The sequence below is a fragment of the Triturus cristatus genome, chromosome 2_1 (genome assembly GCF_964204655.1).
Source record: "Triturus cristatus chromosome 2_1, aTriCri1.1, whole genome shotgun sequence".
Lineage (NCBI taxonomy): Eukaryota > Metazoa > Chordata > Amphibia > Caudata > Salamandridae > Triturus > Triturus cristatus.
This window is the reverse complement of record NC_140581.1, coordinates 449,116,031-449,139,075: the sequence shown is the minus strand read 5'-3', so window position 1 is coordinate 449,139,075 and position 23,045 is coordinate 449,116,031. Positions and strand designations below refer to the sequence as shown.

The following is a 23,045-nucleotide window of genomic DNA, read 5'->3' as shown; positions in this document are numbered from 1 at the left end:
CTGCCGCTGCAACTTGAGCCCCTGAACTCGGGCCTAGTACCCAATGCCCCCACTTGCCGCCCACACTGAGCTCCTGTGATCGACTACACGAGTGGCCTGTGGTGAGCTGGAACACCCCTGCCGTGACTCGGACAGTATCTCTCTCGTGTCTACGGAACATTGAGGCTCCGAGCGCAGGCCCCGACAACCGCCAACCATCCGCAGCGGCGGGGACCAGAGAGGCGACTAAAGGGCTCATGGCTAGTCCCTGAATACCAGCGGCTTCGAAGGAATAATTGCGGGCGGAGACGAGAGTCGGAAGCGGGCGCACTGAGGCTGCGGCAAGGCGCCTGCCGAGTGATTGCCTGAGTTCAGTCAGCGTCTCCACGAGACTCCGGAAAATAGACACGCGGGAGTGAGCGGCAAGTGTGGAGAGGGCAGACCGTTAACGAAGCCACAGTGCTGGCGGAGGAGCTGTGTGGGGTTGGCTATAATTGATTGATAGTCGACATCCAACATTGCATGAAGACTGAAATGATGGTGGATATTATACGCTGGGTTTCCGACTCGACAGTGATTGGAAACCGACTGTGACCATGACTGTAAACACAGAAGTGGCCAGCACTGGTGGACCTCAACATTTCGAACAGGTGCAAACAGTGCTGGAAAGTATGGAGAAAGCGCTGGAACTCGGTTGTGGCAGCTATGTTTGGGCCAGATCTAGGATCATGCATGCACACATGCGCAGCCGCTAGCAATGTTGTGAGTATAATCTACAGAGGGGCTCTGTGGCTCCGCGGATACGGGCTGCCTGGGGTATCGACCACAAGTTCCTCCTGGGAGACCACAGTAACGAGGCAGCTGTGCACTGGCGGGCCCCCTGGGAGAGCAGGGACTGCTGCAGTAATCGGAGGCGGCCTGGGTGCGATCACTTGACTGCCTGGAGGGGACCCTGGTATGGACGAGCTCCGCGATCGTTGTGGGGCCGGAGAATACTCTTCTACGCCACACTTTGGAAGGAGCTGATAGATGGTCCTGGAAAGCTTTCATTCTGGCCAGCTGGCCCACCTTGGGTGGCCAAGAGTTCCTCCTTATCGGTCCTATTCTACTTGCCCTACAACCGCCTTTGTCTCTGCTTAACCAGGATGACCTCCCCTCTGGGCCTGCTACTACGGCAGCCATATACCTGCCCGGAGAGCTGCCTTCGCCCGGAGTTTCAATCCAGGTCAGGATCAATGTCTCTACCTAGCACTGTGATCCTCTAGGGGACTCCCACTCCCATGCTGACCTCCATACTTGGAGGTCCTATTCCCTGGGTGGTAGGTTTTGGCCCCGTTACGATCCCACTCCCTCTCCGCCACTGGACACTACCTAGCCTTCCATCCCACCGATATGATGGTTTAGAGGGGAGTTAGACCAGAGTCCATGACCGTGCATTTCTAGTCACCTCCTGTCCACAATCTCATTGGATAATCCTCACTTGACTTCCGGAATATGCGCCCTCCTCTTTTTCTTCTTCTTCTTTGCGCTATCACTACCCTGGTGGCCCTTCCTCTCCCTAACGTGGCTTCCATTCGAATTAAGTCGGGAGTTAACTGCTTCAGAGTCATTTACCCACCCAATCTGACCAAAGCAGCAGCAAAACAGTTCAAGCACAACACCATTCAACAATTCCCTGATTGCCTCTTTGTTGATCAATTCCATAATGGGCCTTCATTTGACCCCTTCCGACTCCTCATCCTTCTCCTCCTATTTATGATCTCTACTCTTCCCCTCTGTTCAACACCAGTAAAAATATATCTCTCTTCCCACCTGTTTTATCATCCTCTCCTATCGCCCACCATTCTTCCCGACCTTCAACTCCTGCTCCCCAACCACCCACCCATTCCACCACCCCTCCCCTCCCTCCTTTTCCCACTGTACTTCCTCCTTTTTCCCCCTCCCCCACCTTACTCCGCCCTTCCTCACTTCCTCCCATTTCCCGCTCATTTACCCACCCAATCTGACCAAAGCAGCAGCAAAACAGTTCAAGCACAACACCATTCAACAATTCCCTGATTGCCTCTTTGTTGATCAATTCCATAATGGGTGCCTAGGGAAACTCAAAAATGACTTAATTTTTTTCACTCACGATATCCCTTCCTGGTCCACCAGCTTTTCTTCAATTCCTTCAACGTCTCTTCTTCCTCATCTATCCCGCATGGACAGCGGCAAAAAATGTCCCCCTCCCCTAGCTTTAATGGCTCTCTCACCATTACACTTTACAATAATGGTACTGTCTTGATACAAGCTACAGACTCCTGTCTTTCCCTCTTTGATCATCTCTTCCACTCTCTTCGTCCAACCCTTACAACTATGATTTCCCCGGATTCTCCTTTGAGCTCATCTCCTTTCTCCCTTTCTCCCCCCCTGACTCCCCAATACTCGATCAGGCCGCGTTCCCGGGAGTAACAGGCCTACCCTTTGTTCCCCCCTACCTTTGCTCCTCCCCTCCCACCCCTCCCCCTTCCCAATTGGTTCTTCCCCCTAGCTCTACTACCTTCCCTTCCCAATTGGTTCCTCCCCCTAGCTCTTCTACCTTGCCTCCGGCATCCACTCCCCCTCCCCACCTCCTCCCCCTAGCTCTTCTACCTTGCCTCCGGCATCCACACCCCCTCCCCACCTTGCACCTGCCCGATTCTCCTACGCTTTCTCCTCCCCCCCCCCATCCAACCAACCTCCCCCCTTATTATTCCACCTGTCTTACAACCTGGTCTACCGATCAACTTTCCTTACCTCCCCCACCCGTCACCTCAACCCTTTCCGCTCTTCCCCGTCCCTCGTCCCCTTAATTCCTCTCTTCCACCTCCCTTCTCTTTTCAACCTCCCCTCCATCTTCCCGTGCTTCCTAACCAGGTCTCCTTCCTCGACAATTCCTTCCTCGTCTCCCCCTCACTCCACCTGTTGCCTGTCCCCCTTCAATCACCGTTCATAACTTACAGTACTTGTCCAGCTCCTTCCTCTCTTTTCTCCCCATACTTCTGGCCTTCCTTGGATCCCCCTCCCTCCCCCCTTGTAATAGCACCCTCTCCTCTCTTCTCCACGTACCTTTGGCATTCATCTAACCCCCTGTCCTCCCCTCCCTGTTCAGCCTCTTCTCCTCTCTTCTCCCCTTACCTTTGGCCTTCATTTGACCCCTTCCGACTCCTCATCCTTCTCCTATTTATGATCTCTACTCTTCCCCTCTGTTCAACACCAGTAAAAATATATCTCTCTTCCCACCTGTTTTATCATCCTCTCCTATCGCCCACCATTCTTCCAGACCTTCAACTCCTGCTCCCCAACCACCCACCCATTCCACCACCCCTCCCCTCCCTCCTTTTCCCACTGTACTTCCTCCTTTTTCCCCCTCCCCCACCTTACTCCGCCCTTCCTCACTTCCTCCCATTTCCCGCTCATCCATATCTCCCCGTCCTCAATCACCTTCTGCTCCACCTCCCTTATCCGGTTCCCCCACCCGTCCCCCCTCACCCTCCACACTTCCACCCTTTTCCATCAAACCACCCAAAACTCCGTGCTCAGCTCTCCTCTCCCTAGAAAATAAACTTGATTCTCTCATCTCTTCCATTTCCCAGCTTGTAGCGGCCATCTCACTTTTAAGCGCGAAGATGTCCCCCTTCCCTAATACCCGCCCGAGGAGTTCCGTGCTCCCGCGCCCCAATAAAGCAAACCACAGTCTGTCCTCTACAGACATCTCCAACTTACTAGCCAGCTACAAGACCACCAGCGTCACTCCCCCTCTACCTTCATCTCCCATTAACTCTACGCAGTGCACTATTCAGACCATCTCCTCTGTCAGAACCTACCAGCCTCCCTCTTACCGGGCACCCTCATTCAAGAATCTTATCCCTATCTCCCTTAACAGCCCTAAAACCCCATCACTAAAACAGTTGTGTCAGAGCTGCACTGCTTGCTACACAACTGCAGATCTGCAATCAAACACAAATTGGAAATTTATGACATTATCACCCTCCAGAATCTTGACATGTTCTTCCTCACTGAGACCTGGTTTAATGACTCCTCTCATACTTTGTTTGATCTTCTGGTACCCACTGACTACTCTATCCTCAGAAATGACAGATCAGACAAAATTGGGGGCGGTGTCGCCATCATCTTCAGGAATTCTCTTCAAATGAAAGTCTTCCCTACCACCCTTTTCCGTACATTTGAATGCCTATCCCTAGAACTTCAAATACATCATGGCTCACCTTTTAGATTCCATGCCATCTACCACCCGCCCGGTAACTGCTCTTCCTTTGTGGAGGAACTGGCTGACTTCATCAGTGACCAATTTTCTACAAGTGACAGACCGATCTTCCTGGGTGACTTTAATCTCCATTGGGGCTCTTAGGAAGACTCGGCTGCCAACAAGCTTGCCACCTTTCTCTCAGCCAACGATCTCTTCCAACATTGCTCTGAAACCACTCATTCCAAGGGCTTAATTCTGGATCTTGTTATATCCAAAGCAGACCTGCTGACTACTGCTCCCCCCATCCATGTAGACTAGTCTGACCACTTCCTCGTTCTCTTCCGTTTTCATCTTTTGCATGTTATAACTCCCGGCCAACCTAAAAGAGCTACTACCTGGTTCCGCAACACTAAAAACATTGATTTTGACACTTTTTGTGACTCTGCTATGCGGTCACTTCCTAGACTTGACCCTAACGTGGATGTCAACGCTCTCACCACTCAGTGCCTCTCAGTCCTAGCAGTTGAAATTGACAATGTCGCTCCACTCCAAAGCAAAAGCAAAAGACACACCCCCTGAGCACCTTGGTTCAATAAAGCTCTCTACAATGAAAGGAAAAACCTTAGAATCCTGGAGAAACATTGGAGAAAATCTCCTTCTACCTTCAATCTCTCTCTGCTACGTTCAGAAAAATCCAAATGCCACAACCACATCTTCCATGAAAAAGCATCCCATTTCAGATCCCTCCTTGACTCAGCCAAAAACAGACCCAAAAAACTCTTTGACCTCATCAAAAACCCAAACTGTTCTCCCCCAACTACTAAGCCTGAGGACTCCACAAAGAAAGCAGACAAATTCGCCATTTTCTTTGATGAAAAGTTCAAAGCACTGGTGGATCAAGTCGCCCACCCCACCCCCTTTGAGGAGCGGAAATCCTTAGTCACCTGGCAATAATTTGACGTCATCTCGGAAGATGACCTCCTCAAATGCATCCTTGAAACCAAACCATCCAACCACTCCTGACCCCATCCCTAGCATCATCGCCATCGATTTCTACACCCATACTCTCTCTTACTGGACCGGGCTAGTTAATCTCTTCCTCAGTCAAGGCTCCCTCCCTGTTGCCCTTAAATCAGGACAGGTTACCCCTCTTCTAAAAGAAAACCTCCGCTGATGCAACCGACCTCAACAACTTCCGCCCTATCACCAACCTCCCTTTTCTTTCGAAACTCACTGAAAAATGTGTTGCGAAACAACTTTCCCTACATATTATGGACAATAATCTCCTCGATGTTTTCCAATCTGGCTTCATCCAAAATTGCAGCACTGAAACAGCCCTGCTGCAAGTGATTGAGAATGCGTTGCATATACTCGACTCCAGGGAATCCTGTCTTCTGATTCTTCTTGACCTCTCTGTAGCCTTTGACACTGTTAATCACAGCACCCTCCTCAACACTCTACAACAAAGAATGGGATTGGATGCCACAGTGCTTAAATGGTTTGCCTCTTTCCTCTCAGACAGATCCCAAATGATTAAGATAGCGAACAGTCTTTCATCTCCATTGGCTGTAGGTCAAGGTGTCCCTCAAGGCTCTATCCTGGCACCCACTCTGTTTAATCTCTACCTGGAACCATTAGGGAACCTCCTAAGCAAATCTGGGATCCATTACCATCTGTATGCGGATGACACTCAAATCTACCTCAAGGTGTCTTCCGCACACGATCTCTCTTCACTCGAATCTACTCTCAACTCCATCCACAACTGGATGTTAGCTCACCAACTCATTCTAAATCCCGCCAAAACGGAATTCCTCCTCCTTTCGACCTCTCTCTCACCTCCTCCTGTTCAATCATGGATGAATCAGCTGAACCTGCTCAACAACAAACCCATCATTGTCGACAGCGCTAAATCTCTAGGTGTCATTCTTGACAAAAGACTCAACTTAATCTCCCACATCAACTCTATTGCCAAGAACGCACGGTACCAGTTGCGCCTTCTATGGGGGATGCGTCGGTTCTTCCCGGAGAATTACTTAAAAAGCATGGTACAATCGCTGGTTCTCTCAAGACTGGATTATTGCAATTCTCTTCTGACGGGCCTACCCAAATCCCACCTCTACCCTCTCAAATCCATCCTCCATTCAGCAGCTCGCTTCATTTCAGGGTCTAAACGAAGCGACCACATTATTCCTATCCTGTCCTCTCTTCGATGGCTTCCGATTGAGGCAAGATCTATTTACAAAACTGCCTGCATCACACACAAAGCCTTGCACATGTCCTCCCCTCGTTACCTGGCAAATAAATTGAAATTGTCCGGAGGCTCTCGACCCTCTCGTAATGCAGAAAAACTTCTGCTTGAGCCCCCCCGTCTTCAAAAGGGTAAGATCGATGGTGCAATCCTTCTCAGGCAATGCGGTGAGAATATGGAACTCACTTCCCCCATTGCTCCGTGCCACCTCCTCTACCCGGATCTTCAAAGCTGAACTCAAAACTCTTCTCTTCCAAAGACACTTTCAGAACTAATACTTTCATACTCCGGCCCCTCTTGGAAATTCACTCTTCATTGTAAATTTTTATTTTTTCCTGTGCATCCCTCACCCCTGCGTGCTGTGTTGGATTTTGTGTTTGTGTACCCTTTATTCTCAGGCCCCTCTTGGAAGTTCGCTCTTCGTTATAAATTTGTATTTTTTCCTGTACATTCCTCACCCCTGTGTGCTGTGTTGGATTTTGTGTTTGTGTACCCTTCATTTTTAGTCTGTGTAATGTTATATTCTGTACCACTTTTCTCTTGTAACGTAACTAGCTCTATTGTACAGCGCTCTGACACCTTTGTGTAATGTCCGCGCTTTATAAAAATGCACTAAATAAATAAATAAACAAACAGACTACAGCAAGCTCAGCAGCTCGGAGTGTGACCATGGTGAAGATTACTCCGTATTGGTACACGACCTCAGCCCAGATTCAGGCTTGGGCTCCTGTGAGACCGGACGACTGTTGACAGGGATGTGGTAACTCGGGGACTCTGCTGCACTCAGTATGGACAGTCCCAAGCTATCTCACTATTGGGTTGGATGATATTGATGCAACAACATGGTCCACACAAATCCCTCCCTTCCCTGCCTACACCCTGTTAGACCTTACAAGTGTAATAGCTTCCCCATTACGTTCCATTTGGGGAGGACAAATAGTGCTAGCCCTTTTTGCAGCACATCAACCTATACTCATGTTCTAGGGCACTGATAAAATACTCGAACACAGGGACTGGCTTCAAAATATCTGGGAACTCTCGGGGATGGAAAAATTAATTGGGATATCATAAAACAAGGAAGCCGCCTCTTGGGAGCTATGGGCTCCTTATATACAATTTCTATTTAGGGACTTTCCTGCCTGAACTACTCAAAAGTCAAGTGGATTGTGGACTGAGTGGGCTACCGTTTAAGTGGTGCTCCCTGTTTTTTTCCTGAAGGGTGCTGTCCCGTTAGGGACCTGGGGTCTCCCCATGGCCACCCTGTGAATAGTTGACTGCGTATGTGCTGGGGGGGAAGGAAGGGTACAGTTGAAGGGGTGAGTTTACCACTTGACGTGGTTATGTTTATCTTTTGGCATTTGATTAATGGAAAACTAACAAGGTTAACCATGAAGATGGGTTTAGTGAGAGCATGTCACTTCCTGTGTAGATGGATGATATGCTTTTAGTGGTTCCTCTCACCACTAGCAATGCGGTGGCGGTTTCGTTCTACTCGACATGCCTGGTCAAATGCTTTTCCGTGTTGAGGGATATGGTGAGTTTTTCCATCAGTTCACTTTGTGTCTGACACAGTAGGTGCATGATCATGAGATCTGTGGCAGTTCTCCCAGGGACAAAGCCAGCCTCAGAGGGTGTGTATACAGGTCTTGACGACTGCCTTTAGTCAACTAGTTAGAATTGTTTCAAGTATGTTTAAGTCTGTGTTTACAAGCAACTTGGGTCTATAAAGTGCACACTGGTAACTGTCCTTACCATGTTTGTAAATCACTAGTTTTATATCAACCTCCAGATCTGTCCAATTGGGGGTCCGTGGTCAGACACAAATCCCCAACACTTCCTATCTCACCACCTGAGCAGGAGGAGAAGGTTGTAGATGTTACCAGATCAATTATTGTTCATGCACTACTTGGTTCTAATTTATCAGTCTCAACTCCCATCCATCAGGTTCCCTGCCCAACAACTTGGTAACAAAGGGGAATTTGGTTTATCTAGGAATAACTTTGTGGAAATTCCACCCCTGGTTAATCTAGATGCATTTCAAGAAAGACACAATCCACAGCTATTTTCTTTGAAGGAAAACTGGCAGCCAATACTAGATTTACAGGATTTTGTAATGAAGGCCATAGTGTATCCGTTCACCTCAGAAGTATGCCTAGCCCTTCCTATCTGCAACTGACAGTTTCAGTTTTTGGCCCACGTGGAAAGGCTTCTTCAATTCACCTGGCAAAGGCAGATCCGGAAGTTAAACATTTAACCATTAAGCCAGGATTCTGCTATGTGGTCTTTATGAAAAAGCCTGCAACCAATTGTGGCCCTTTATATTGCTTCGAAGTCACGAATCTTCATAGTGTGCCAATTAAAAGGCAAGCAGAGACATATGCTTACCAATGAAAAATTAATCTAAATGACAATATGTTTGTGCTGAATCTCTTTTTCATTTTAAACTGAATGAGGACCTTAAAATATTGCCCACTTTTTAAAAGACCAACTTTAGGATTTTATCATTCAATAATAATAATAATAATAATAAAGGTTAGGTTTATTAGTCCATTAAATATGTAAATTTCATTGTGCAAAATATTTCATTGTGCAAAAAGAAGAAATAAGATAGAAAAAAAAAACTTTACAAATCTGAGACTCTTGCTGCTAAAGAGGCTACTAAACACACTCACCATGCCTTCATATGGGCGCTCCGATAGCCCTCCTCCATCCTGAGAAACAGAGAGAAGAAGGGCTGGGCATACTTGAGAGTTATAAGGATATACTATGGCCTTCATTACACGTTGGGCAAAATAATGTGGGATACCATTACCCCAGAATAAATTATTTAATACGAGTAGTAGTTACCTCCTATTCCGATGTTTCAACTTCAGAATGAGGCATAACATGCTGAACTCACATTTAACACCAAATTCCAGATTTTGCCTTTTTCCGGGCCTTCCTGCTCCCCTCTGCAGGTTTGACCATCCACAATCAATCGTGGGGAAATTGCAAGGATGTGATAATTATCACACAACTCGCAATTCCAAACCCATGTTGGAACAAGGATCCCTTACCCTGCAATGAGGGCCTGCATAGAGAAATGATAGTTCCACACAGCCCCACCTACCCAGATGTCATAATGAGATGTTCTTCCCATCAGAGCAGGGAGTGTTCAGGGGTGAGGATACTTCCTTTGGGCTTGGGACGGTGCAGCATAGAGAATGTGCCCTGGTTTCCTAGCAAAAAATACTCTATAAGACCTCAAAAAGGCCAAACAAAAGAAGAATCCAATCCTTTTAAGGTTGCAGGTAAAGTGTTTTTCCCCTTTTGGTAGAGTTTATGTTAAACTAGCAGCCTGACAGTTTATATTTACATACCGCAACAATCCTCTTCATAGCATCCAATTTGGCAGAATCTTTATTGCTTTCCAACATTTCTTTAAGATCTTCATTTCTAAACAAAAACAAAATACATCAATTGTAATTCTGTATACAGATTAATTTACATTATAAAACTTTATGATATGACAACAGATTTTGGTTGAACCAGCACTGAACCTTCAAATCGAGGCTCAGACAATTCTGTTAAATACAAATTCTATTTGGGATACAAAGGTTCAAGGACATACCCACTACCACACCCTGGATTTCAATAAAAAACTGAGAACTATCCAAGCATTAAACCCCGTCTGTAGAAGCATTCACATGGCTACAGTCCACAAAAGAGTGAATCAAGAACATTTTTCATACACTCGCCCCTAACTCACCCCTTAATTATTGATAGCTTGCCAATAACCATTAGTTTAATCAAGAACATTGAAACAACAGCCTGCAGCATACCTCATGGATTGTAACTATAGGTGACCTCGTTGGCACAGCTCCACCACCAATGTTTACAGTCCTATACCAAAAGGCAACAATATTCATTCCACCTTGAAATTTAAACTAGAAGTGAATCAAACATGTACTTTACTTTATTAGATAAGCTACTGGACGAGGGTAACATTCTCATATTCAACAAAACCAAAACAAAGGATTTGGCATGGTGGAGAAGCGACAACAAGTTAATCCCATTTAACATGCCAAGAAATCTAGAATCAAATCCAGACACAAACAAGCATTGGCATATCCAATAGGTCTCTCCTTTGGGACCTTATAAGTGTTTAGCCATGCAACAGTTGATGTTGTTGCACCAAGGATATTGTGCTGCATAACTAAATACTTATAAGGTCCCAAAACCGAGACCTATTGGCTATGCCAATGCTGGTTTCTGAAGTCAAAGAAAGCAGTACTGGGCAATTCATCTTCTGCTCCGTGCATGAAAGTGCCTCTGAAAGAAGTGCTACAAGGCACTTTAATGATATAATTGCAATTATGTTCCCTTGTGTTTTTATTTGTCTTCTGGGTATTTGATATGCTCAGGATGCAGGCATCTCTGACCGCTGTATAATTATTTATAATTTATCCACGGCCTGTTTCAGGAAAAAAAAGATGAAATCTTTGCGTCACAGATTTACCAATAATTCCTGCATGTTTGAAGGGAGCTGCAGAAGCTTAAAAGCACACTTTCGAAATGAACCACTTTATTTCCTGGCTCATTGTGACTTCCTTTCACTTATTCACGCAGATTATCTGCACTGACCGGAGTTTGATGGAGTAAACGATCCACTCCGGTGCGGTTTCATGTATAAATGTTTCTCTCCTTTTTCAACTCTGCGTGAAAAACACTTTTCCATGTGATGGAAAATCCTCTCGCAGAGTCCTAGGACACCATTTTGAACGGCATCCCTAGGCTCCCGGCCCTGTTCAGCTACGCTGCCCTCTAGGCTGGTTTGTGTTTGGAAGATACCATTCCTTAGGAACATACCGACCCAGCCCATGTCAGCGAAGTTTCCACACTTTTTTCGCACACTTACGCCACCGTTTGTGGCCTAACTTTATTGTGCGTGTGTTTATCAGTTCTATAAAAGGCTCCCTGCCGTGAGGCATTGCGGTTACGCGTGGGAACACCCACGGAGCTGTGGCCAGCCACAGCCCCTCCCTTGAGAGGACCCCTGCTCCCTCTGGCCTTACCGCTGCTAAAAATGCCCCCTCCCCCCACTCCCCCATCGCCCCCCGACTGGTTTTCCAAGGTTGGAAGTGGAATTTGCGGTTGGAAAGTTCCCACTTTTAGTTTGCGACTCTACACTGCACATCTAAATCCAGGCTGTTGTGGCTGTAAATCGAACCTGTGGTGTAAGACGCGCAAACAGACCCGGGGCACCTCTGCGCTGGGTTCTTTTATCACAGGTTCTCTAAGTGTCCGACCATTATTGTTGGCACAGCCCTGCACCTCCGGGGCTTATTTGGGAAGGGGCCTGTGCTGCTTGTAAACTAGTGTTTATGTTCTGTTGAGGTATGGAATGTAAAGCAGTGGAGGGAAGTGATGCATATCTGTTTGCATCAGTATGTCTATCTATAGTTTGGAAAATGGCATTTGTCATTTTTGAAGACCCTGGGACTTATTTACAAGCCCATTGCGCAGCCGGTGCGTCACTGTTAATATGGGGAAAAAAAGTGACGTACAGGCAGCGCAAGGGGCTTGTAAATGAGCCCCCCAGTGTTTTGGTATTCATGAACAGGTGTAGTTGCGCCAGTAAGAAGCTCAGTGTGCCGAGCTCCCACTAAAGAGAGCTACGGATGACCCGAATGTTACAGACTAACCTCTCTGCAACTCATAACACAGAGCTGGGTAGTAGTCCTCCAGCAGCGTGAACTCCACTCACCCTTTCTTTATTTACGGTTGATGAAATGAGTACCACTGAGGAGGGCGGTACTTCCCATTAGCACCCTAAATTGGCCCAGCCTTTCCTTATTTGCTTATTATTATGTTTTTTGCAGTTTTATATAGCTCAAACTTTGCTCAATGGCTTTAGTGCGCTCTACATGAGAACCAGATTCCGTACACGTTTTTGGGCACGCTGAGATTAAATAATTTGCCCAGAATCACAGGATCTTGAGCCGAAGCCGGTACTCCAGTCAGGTTCCCCAGTTCCAATGGTGACAACTCTGGAAATGAGACCCATTCATTTGGCTGGTAACGGCCGTCAACACGCTGAACCAGCTCAATCTTCATTGACAAGTTGATGAAATGAGGACCATTGAGCCGGGTTTTAAAGCACATTGGCACACTGAACCGGCTCAATCTTCATTTACAGGTTGATGAAATGAGGACCACTGGCCCGGGTTTTAAAGCTCATCTGCATGCTAAACTGGCTCAATCTTTATTTACAGATTAGTGAAATGAGGACCACTGAGCCGGGTTTTAAAGCTCACCAGCATGCCGAACCGGCTCAATCTTCATTTACAAGTTGATGGAAATGAGGACCATTGTGCCAAGGTTTAAAGCATATTGGCACACTGAACCGGCTCAATCTTCATTTACAGGTTGATGAAATGAGAACCATTGAGCTGGCTAATACGGTGATCAGCATGCTGAATCAACTAGGCATTTTATATTTACCTGTTGTTAAAATTAGCACCAGTGAGTTGGGCAGCAGTGCTCCTTAGCACTCGGAGTAGATTCAGAATGTCTATAATTACCGGATGATGAAAGGAGGACCACTGATCTGGTTAGTAATGATAGTCAGCACACTCAGATGACTTAGTCTTTCTTTATTTAAAAGTGGATGCCACGAGAAGCATTGATTTAGGTAGCAACATCCCTCGGCACGGCCGCTGAAGCGAATGCTGTGATTGGTCAGGACAGTCGGGGTGATGGCGCTCACTACTCTTGTTTGCCTGCGATTTTATGTTCCATGAAAGTATATAGGTCGGGTATCGAGCGGATGCAACAGTTTCCCTGTTTCTACAACTGTGTTTGGGTGAGAGTAGGGGCGGGCATTGATGGCCTCATTGCTCACATTCTGTGGGGTGTTAACCACTGTTAATTGCCCTTCCCCATATTATGCGTCCTCCTCTTCAGCTTGGAGAGGAGGGGTCCTAATGTCAAGGTGATCAGTTAATACTTTCTCGGAGGGCATTAACCAGTTAGCGCTTTGAGAGAAAAATAGGTTTATTTTTGGCTGTATAAAGAGTTCATATTATGGTATATGTGACTGCTTTCCATTAACATGAATCCGGCTTCCTCAAATTAAGAGCAGTTCGCAGACACATAGTGGATTATCGGTGAATAGTGCAGGTATAAGAGATGTGGGCGGTGTTTGGACCCTTTTTCTTTGCTGATCCTAGTGGGAAACAGCTGGGGTTCACTAGGCGCTTTTCCTGGCTGGCTGTAGGCACTGGAAGCAGATGCCGGATAGTGACTGTTTGACAGATGAGTTGGGAAACTTGAGCTCTAATCCCGGCATGGTGGCCCGCACAGTGTGTGATACTGGACACATTGTTTAACGCTTCGGTTCCGCTCTTTGCCGAGGAACAGCAGCTCTTCAAAACGGACGCAAATCTGGTGATTGGTGCTAGATGTCATGGCGTTTACAGCTGGATCTTATGTCATTGCCGACTTCTGAAAATGTGGCCCAGCGGTTATTATATGTGTAACTGAACGAGCCAAATCCTAGCTCTATTGCTTGTAACTAGACTTGGTGTGTGATCTTAGGCACATCGCTATAACTAAAAGGCTCTGAATCAGTCTTTGTAACAATATTACCCGACTCAAGGGTGCTACCTTATCCCATCTCGCAGGATGGTAGGGAGTTAGAGCCCCACAAGCATGCCTGACGAAGGTGTATAGATATGCGTCGCTCTCAGACACACACGCCTTTTAGCACCCGAGTTGTGCTCCTGTCTTAGTCGGGCGTGAGGTGAATTGCAGTTCACCTCAGAAGTAAGTTTAAGTAATGCTGATCACTTTGAATGACACATTGAGGGTGCAGCAACACAGTGTGTGTGGGTGAATACAGTGTGTAAAAGTTAGGCGTAACCGCCCTGTTTAAAAGTTTGTGACTACGGGGCCCAAAGGCTAAGTTTCGAGTGAAAAGTAATGCACGTTTGATTACAACCACAACCGCGCTAATCAATACAATGCAGTCCACCACCATGTTACATATACGCACCCTCTGCTCTGTTAGCGAGTTAGCAAGTAAGAAGTAATACGCATTTGTAAAAATCTAACTCCAGGACCCAGAGGCTATGTTTTATTGCAACCACAGCCTGCAAAAGGGGGGAGAAAGACTGCATGTGAACCAAGCGCGCCCATGATGATTAAAAACAGATGGTTCCTGCGCGCCGTTGCTGGCTACCGAGAACAAAACGCTCTGGGAGTAAACCTTTAAAAAGAATCTGGGACATCCACACGCCTTTGGCCAATTGCATACTGAAGCCAGACGCAAAGGCCAATAGCGTGTGAGCACAACATGCACGTGCTTTGAAGAAAGCAGAAGTGATTCCAAGAGGTCGATTTCCTATGCAGCGCATGCGCGCTGCCATAGGCTCGACCTAAAACACACAGGAAACAAAAAAAGAAAAACAAAATAGGACCGAACCACCTCTTTTCTTCCTTCACCACTTACCACTTCCCAGGTAAACAGAGCACAATTGCACCAATTGCCGACAGTCCATTCGGACTGATCCCCCAATTTCAATAATTGAATCACTATAATCTGCTCATGGAGAATGTAATCATAGCACCACTGCTATACTGAAGCAGAGTGTCACGAGTACAAAAACAGGCCTCTTAATGTGGTGGACATGTTGAGAGGATTTGGGGGTTCCCACTTCCCCTTTGCTCCAGAGGTGCCGCTCTTAGGGGTGAAGCCTCAAGCACTTGAGCTGATGACGAAATCCAAATGAATTGCACATGGTCCTGTAAGGTCTGGGAGCAGCTAAACTGAATAATGCACACAACTGGAAAATAACTGAATCTCCCGCTTTCACACAATAGTTCCTCAGACTATGGGTCTCTTTTGGCAGTGGAACAGCTTACCACGAACATGAATGGGACTCATTTGCATTATTAGGCCAAGCGGAAACCTGCTTACAGGCTGATTTGTGGAGGCTTACCGTACTCCTGCCTCGCTAGAGAGCCTTAGGCCTCTTCGAGTACAACAAAACAACTCCATCCAATGTGGAAGCACTTACCTGTCAGTTTAAGTGCAGAGAGATCAGTCTTTCATAAAAACAAGCAATTGCTGCATTCACGGTAAGTATAGACCTCACTTCTCATGTTGGAGGGGGATTAGTTGGAGTATAGAAAAGGGGGGGATTGGGGGGGGGGGGGGGAGAGGATCTAATTTCTCTATTTTACCGCCTTTTTTTCCAATTTGACTAATGTTATCTTGGGGGAAGTATGTCTGTTTGTCAGGTTTTGGAACTGTACTATATGACAGCATATAGATCCCGACGCAGGGGCAACACAATGCCGTTGACATTTAATTTTCCTCACTGAAATATCAATAAAAATAGTTACATAAAAACAGGCAGCTTGAGAGTCAACTACAAAAATCTAGAGCACATGAAACTTACTTTAGAAAAACGTCACAGACTTACAGTGGAACATTATATGCAAAGGCAAATGGAATCTGGAGAGGTTGGCCTTGGCAATGCCTATCAAACAGAAAAAATGCCCAGAACATTCTAAATCTGTATGGAGAGGTTGCCCTGTGTTGTTGTTAAACATCTAAAAACCCAACAATGAAACCTGAAAAGGAAAACAGGGTCCCAAGGTCTTAATTAAGTGGAATTCATCCTAAAAACAAAAGTGCGCTATCGCATTTTCTAAAAGCTCTAAAAAATTCGGGTCATTCAAACCTTCACATGAAGGCTGGCTAGTATCGGACTGCAGACTAATGGTTGATAAGGGGCCCATTTGGTAACTTTAGGAGGTATGTAACCCACCAAACGCTTTACATTTTCAAGTCGAGGCCTTGGCATCACCAATTACACCTAACTCCCACAACTCAGTGCATCTATTTCTTCCTTCCTCCTAAGATACTAAGTTGGATTCCTATCACCTTTGTAACAGCAACACGTTCAACCGCTATGTTCATCCACCCTGAAGACATACCTTTCCCAGTAGCCCACTTATCGGGTAAACTAACCTTTCATACCTCAACTTTACAGTAACTCACTATCCAAAACCAACATTAACAATTTTCTTAAATAAAGCAATGCATTAGAGAGCCAAGTGTACACCTGCTGACATTTACTTTCACCAGATTAATACAAGTCAAGCAAACATGCGGTCTACCATGAGGACTAGTAAATACTTTGGTACTTTGCTTGTGAATTAAAATGTAGGTTCCATACTATATGGTTGGGCTATGGATTACAGCTTGTAATGAGGATGTTGAAAAAGTGCACTAAATGGCAATTAACATTGCTGATTCAAAACAGGAACTCGATGGATGTGTTCTATCAAGGAGAGTGCTCTAATGAGGTAAGCATGTATGAGAAGGTGAAATCATAAATGAAAAAAATGATAGAATAGCTACATCGCTATCCCCAACGCTTTTCAACATCCGTGTCACCCCCTTGGCAAAACTAATTAGATCACGTGGTTTTTCTGCAATATCCTACGCTGATGATATCCAGATAGCCGTATCAATTACATCTGATATCGATGTTGCCAAAGAATTTACAACTGCCTGGCACATATCACAATCTGGATGCAGGAAAACTGCCTTAAATTAAACACTGAGAAAACGAGGAGGATACTCTTTGGGAACAACATCTCCTTTTTAGTTGATTCTTGGTGGACTGTCAATTCAGGTCCGCTTCAACTCCAGTTCGGAAAGTGAAGAACCTTGGGGTCATATCTGATGATCAATTTTTTTTTTCTGAACAGATCAATCATATCCCATATTATTTTTTTTTTTATCTATTGAAGATACTTTAAAGGTCTTTCCATTCATTCCAATGGACATGCATAAAATGGTAGCGGTTGCCCTGGTTCTATCTAAGATAGACTATTGTAACCAAAGCACCGAGACCGCCCTCCTCGCTGCCACAGATGACATCCGCACTCTCCTCTACCATGTCCACCCTCATCTTACTCAACCTCTCTACAGCCTTCGACACCGTCTCCCACCACACTCACCACCAGGCTCCACGATGCTGCCATACAGAGAACTGCCCTCGACTGTATCCGCTCCTTCCTCACCGGCCGAACCCAAAGAATCAGACTCCCGCCCTTCCTCTCCGAACCCACAGAGATCAACTGCGGAGTACCCAAAGGATAGTCGCTCAGCCCCACGCTCTTCAACATCTACAGGCACCCCCCCTCCTAGCTGCCATCGTCAAAAAGCATGGACTCAGAATAGTATCCTACGCCGACGACACCCAGCTCATTCTCTCCATCACGAGACAACCCAACACCACCAAACTCCGCTTCCAGGAAGGAATGAGAGACGTCGCAGCCTGGATGAGCAGCAGCTGTCTGAAGCTGAAGTCTGAGATGACAGAAGTCCTCGTCTTCAGACCCACCCCCTTAGCATGGAACACCTGGTGGCCCTTGGCAGCCCCACTACTCCCACGGACCATGCCCGGAATATCGGCATCATACTCTATTTCGCTCTCACCATGAACCGACAGATCAACGGGGTCTCTTCTCGTGAGTTAACACCCTCCACATCATTCGCAAGACTTTCAAGTGGATCCCCCCCACCCCCAAATCCAGAAAGATTGTCACCCACATACTCATAACCAGCAGACTGGACTACGGAAACACCCTCAACGCCGGAATCAACAAATCCCTGCTCCAGAAACTTCAGCCCATCCAAAACACTGCTGCTAGGCTCGTCCTCGGCATATAACGACACGAACACATCACCCAGCACCTACGAGACCTCCACTATCTCCCCGTCGAGAAGAGTCACCTTCAAGCTACTCACTCACGCCTACAAATCACTCCACAACACCAGACCCCAATACCTCAACGAAAGAGTCTCCTTCCACGCACCCAAAAGAAACCGCCGCTCCACTGGCCTCGCCGAAACCCCGCACATCCGCAGAGCCAGGACGGGTGGAAGAGCCTACTCTTACATCGCAGCAAAGACCTGGAACGAACTTCCGCTCAACATCAGACGTTCCCCCACTTAGCACACCTTCAAGAAAAACCTCAAGAGACCTGGCTCTTCGGCTGATTCGGAGCTTGCACGACCTTGCACCCCCCCAGATCCTTGAAACCCTCACGGGTGAGTAGCGCACTTCACAAATCCTTGATTAACGCTCTCTACTTGAGAATTCACAAATGACTCAAATCAAAGCTACAATCTTCGCAGAATGCGACAGTCCACTTGCTTTTAAAAATCACTACATTTAGCTCTCTTTCGAAGAGTATTCTGGAACTTCATTGGCTGCCTATTGGTGAAGGGGTAAATGTTAAGGCCGTGTTTATGGTACATAAAGCCCTGCATCGAATTGGCCCTCTCAATTTTCAGAAGACCTTTGCATGGCATGTCCCTCGACGTGACTTAAGATCATCAGCTGCTTAATTAGTAGCCATTCCTAAAATAAGAATACTCATTGGGGTGGCAGAAGCTTTTCCTACTATGCCTGTAAGCTCTGGAATTCTATGCCCTTTTCATTGGGCTCTCAAAAAAATAGGGTCCTTTTTAGAAAATCTTTGAAGACATTGCTCTTTGTCTCCAGCAATAAGTAGGTCCCCTCTCGGTCAGTTCAGTTTTTAGGACACTACCACCAAGACGCCTCGTCATTCGCACGCTCTAGAAAAACCTTACTTAAATTAAGTGACATGGACAATCCTTGAAGCTCCATATTTAACGTACTTCTTTAATAATAGTGTAATATGACAGTATATTGATCATTAACCAAACAAAAGGGAAACATTCTAATGCGTTCTCTAAACAATTGTGCAGTACAGTGCACTATTTTGGCAGAGCTCACACCTCACATTTATAATGTTGCAAATGTTCATCCACCTCCAGCTCTGTCCTTGACAGTTTTGGAATGATCTGTCAAGCTGGTGCTGAGAAAATGGATTGGGGTACTAAAACATAATATGCCCATGCAATTTCAATAGAGATTTCTGAACAGCACTATAGACAAAATGGCTTAACGGAATCACACCAAATTTGACAGAAAGGTAGATCTTTTCCAAGAAAGCATACTTTTCGTGGTTCTGATCAGCAGTATGAACCTTAAGGTTAAAAATGTATAGATAACTGGACTATTGGTCTGAAATCCCAAAATGCAAGCCTTCTGGTTGGCTGAAGAGGCTTTTTCGGAGATAGAACTCTGATTGGCTGGCCGCAACATAAAAGAAATGTTGCTCTGGCAATAACATTAGGGGACAGGGTAGGGATACCTTGACTATCTAGCCCTTGTGGGGATGGAGGGTCCCCCTGGGGCCAACATTTTTAAAACATGCGTGTCGTGGGCCTATGGGACTGCCAAAGGATGGGGAAAAAAGGTGGCCACTTGAATTTTATTTAATTACCTCCCATGTGGGCCATGGGTCAGCGAGCTGCTTCCAACTTGCGGGAGCACAAAAGTCTTGTTGTCGGCTCCAGTCCAGCCAGGATAGGGGCTGCCTGCGGGAAGCAGACAGGGCCGCAGGGGCCAAGGGGCTCTCCTGCCACCCCCAACAATTCAGCTAACTGTGGGGGCCCTATGTGTGACCGGGGCAACCAAAAATAAATATAAACATTTGACAGGAGGCCAACAAAATATTTTTTAAATGAGCGTCCTGAAATGCTCATTTATTATTCACTGCTCCTGGCAAGAAGCACCCCATCAGGAGTAAGCAACAAGCACCTTATGAACTCCAGCTGCATCACTCAGTAGTTAAAGGTGAATTTCAAGATTCTTTTTACTTAGAAAATTGCTACTTCAGGTTTCTCCTAAAGACAGCTTTTAGCAGGCTGTTATCAAACACCTATAGTGTACAATGGCGATAATACTAGTGGACGTTGTGTCAGCCCATTCCTTAACAATTGTTGACTTTCATGTCACTTCCATTTTCTTGCTTCTTATTTAATGACTTTCTTTCCTGTTCTTTTGTTTTTCTCCTAGAACCATAGCTTCTTTTCCATCAGGTTGAATGGATGACTTATTCTTTACGCAGCATACATCACGGAACTCCTTTTTTCTCTTTCTTTGATCCCTTCATGATAGTGCATGTGCTTTTATGCTCTTTCCTCTGTGCTCTGCTCCCCCTCGCAACCTTGCATCCTGTTCTGTGTGTTGCTCCTCACCTCTCCCATGTTGTCCATAAAAGCATGGCAACAGGAATGCTTTTGCCAGGTTCGATTAAAGAAAATAGTTTTTTGGGGTTGGTTTTCTTTTTTCTCCTGCTTCCACGTTACCAGGCATGGCACCCAAAAGCAGCATTTATGGTGCTGGGGATGGAGCAGGCTGTTGACTCAGCCTGTGTTTAAGGCAGACGATTTACTTAGAGTGCCTGGAAAGGAGAAGTAGGTTCTCCTTTAAATTTTGAACCTTTCTCAGACAGCTTTTATGCTCTTTTAAGTACCTGCAACTATTCCACTGAGTAATGTTTAAGCTGAATCATGTGCAACAGGCTTTTTTTTTAAATTCTGTTCAACATTTAATGCGTAAAATTTTTAAAATAAACCATGCCACTTATGAAGATTGAATATACTGATTTTGTTGTTCAGTTTTGAGATACACTAAAAAATTATTGAAGTCTCCTTTAGTTATTTCATTTTTCGCATTTCCTTTTTTTAACTCTGCAACTCACATTTTAAAGGCAAGACCTATTGGCACTATCAATGCTTGTTCAATTATATAAATCCCTGATTTTGAATGGCTTTGATGTGGGAGTTACTCTTTGCATTCTCTTACAAGGAAATTCTGTTCTGTTGCAGAAAGGGGACAGGGTGATTGCTACGTTAGAGAAGAAAGACATTAAGTCACTTGCAGGTCATATGAGTAGAACCCAAATCAGGTTACTGTTGTACTATCTTGGTCCCAATTCACAAAGCCATTTACGGTGGTAAGCATATGTTATAGGGTGAAAATGGCTACATTTAAGGTGGGCAGCCTGACACAAAAGGATACCCATAAGGTCTAAATCTTTTGACTACTGTTTAATTGTATGTTACAACTGCGTACATTACGCATCAGTATGTCCTACACAAGGTGTGGAGAGTGGTAGGTGCAATGTATAGATTGCCTTTAAAGCTTGGGAACACCAACAAACTCACATGTTTGCATTTACAAACTCCTCTCCGATCCCTCCCCACTTCTTAAAACAGTCTGATTTACTCCAGTGCAAGCCTGGTGTACCTCCTCTTCTAGGGAGGAAAGTAGAATGAAATAACTGCAAACTGATTGGGAATGGAGGGGAAAGAGTTAGTCCTTAGGGGGTTAGGGGCAATGCATTTTCCTTTTGGGCGGACCGAGGGCAATGAGAGGCCAATCAACCTGGAATAAGAGAAACGATTTGGGTGGGAGAGGACAGAGAGAGAGGAGAGAGGAAGAGAGGAGAGAGATATGAGAGAAAAGAGGGTGCAGTACATTTGTGCCAATGATGGCACACAAAGCTGAAAGAACCTATTTATCGGGCCTGGGATGCCCACATAAACATTTTAAAACATGGGGTTGCTGGAAGGACTACTTTGGGCTGGTTAACAAACACTGTAATGCTTGATGTAGCTTTGTGCACTGTTACATTTCTTTGTTGTAGCAATGACGTATGGAGATGTCCGGCTGAGACAATATTGATATTCTTTTGTGTTATGCTATATGAATTTGTAGAGCATAGCTAATCACTTGTGAGAGTATACAGGCGCTGAAAAGGGTAGGCCTGAGGGGGGAGGAGAAGATCATGCCTGTTTCATCTGGAACAGCCAATTTTTGCCGGTCCTTTGGAAGTCCATGAGAGAGGAGGAGGTTCTGAGGTGTGTCTGGAGGCAATTCCAGGTCTTGGTTGCGAGTTATGAGAAAGAGCGTTCCCCCGCTTCTGGTCTTCTTTATGCGAGAGATATGTGATCTTGCCTGGGATGCAGATCAAAGGTGTGTGGTAGGATGGTAGAAGTTGAGGTTAGTTGGACCGGTGTTGTGAAGAGCTTTGCAGGCATGGATGAGTAGCTTGAACTTGCACTTTTCCTGGATTCGGAGCCAATGGAGATTGTTGAAGTGTAGAGAGATGTCATTATGTTTGCAGGATGTTCAGAATGACTCTCGCGGCAGTGTTCTGGGTGGTTTGGAGTCGGCATAGGACATGGGTTGAGATTCCGATGAAAAGGGCGTTTCCGTACTCAAGTCCACTTGTGATAAGAGCCTGGGTGACTGTTCGTCTGGTGTTCATTGGGATCCACTTGATAATCTTGCATAGCATTCACAGGATGTGAAAGCATGAGGAGGAGATGGTGTTGATCTGTCTGATCAAGGAGAGGTTGGGTGTCTAGGATAATCCAGAGGCTCCTGGCAGGGTCAGCAGGGGAGAGTGGGGGGCCAAGTTCAGAGGGAAACCAAGAAGCGTCCCAGGGGGAATGGTTGTTGCCGAAGACTGGGATTTCGGTTTTGTCTGTGTTGAGCTGGAGCATTTGTTTTTCATCCAAGCAGCGACATTACTCATGCAGTTGGCAAAGTTTGCTTTGGTGGTGCTGGTTGAGTCAGAAAGGGAGACGATGAGCTGTGTGGCATAGAATACTATGTTGATGCCGTGAGATCTGACTATGTCCGC

The 23,045-nt window shown here is 45.9% G+C and overlaps 1 protein-coding gene across 2 annotated transcripts in view; it reads right to left on the bottom strand.

Annotated features, from left to right (window-relative positions):
- AP3B1 (adaptor related protein complex 3 subunit beta 1) overlaps nt 1–23,045 on the bottom strand; it is a 1,836,520-nt gene that overhangs the window by 1,682,706 nt on the left and 130,769 nt on the right. For both annotated transcript variants that reach the window (XM_085632261.1, XM_085632260.1), the window contains exon 2: nt 9,815–9,890. In XM_085632261.1, coding sequence (XP_085488387.1) covers nt 9,815–9,890 — 76 coding nt within the window. The remainder of the gene's footprint in view (nt 1–9,814; nt 9,891–23,045) is intronic.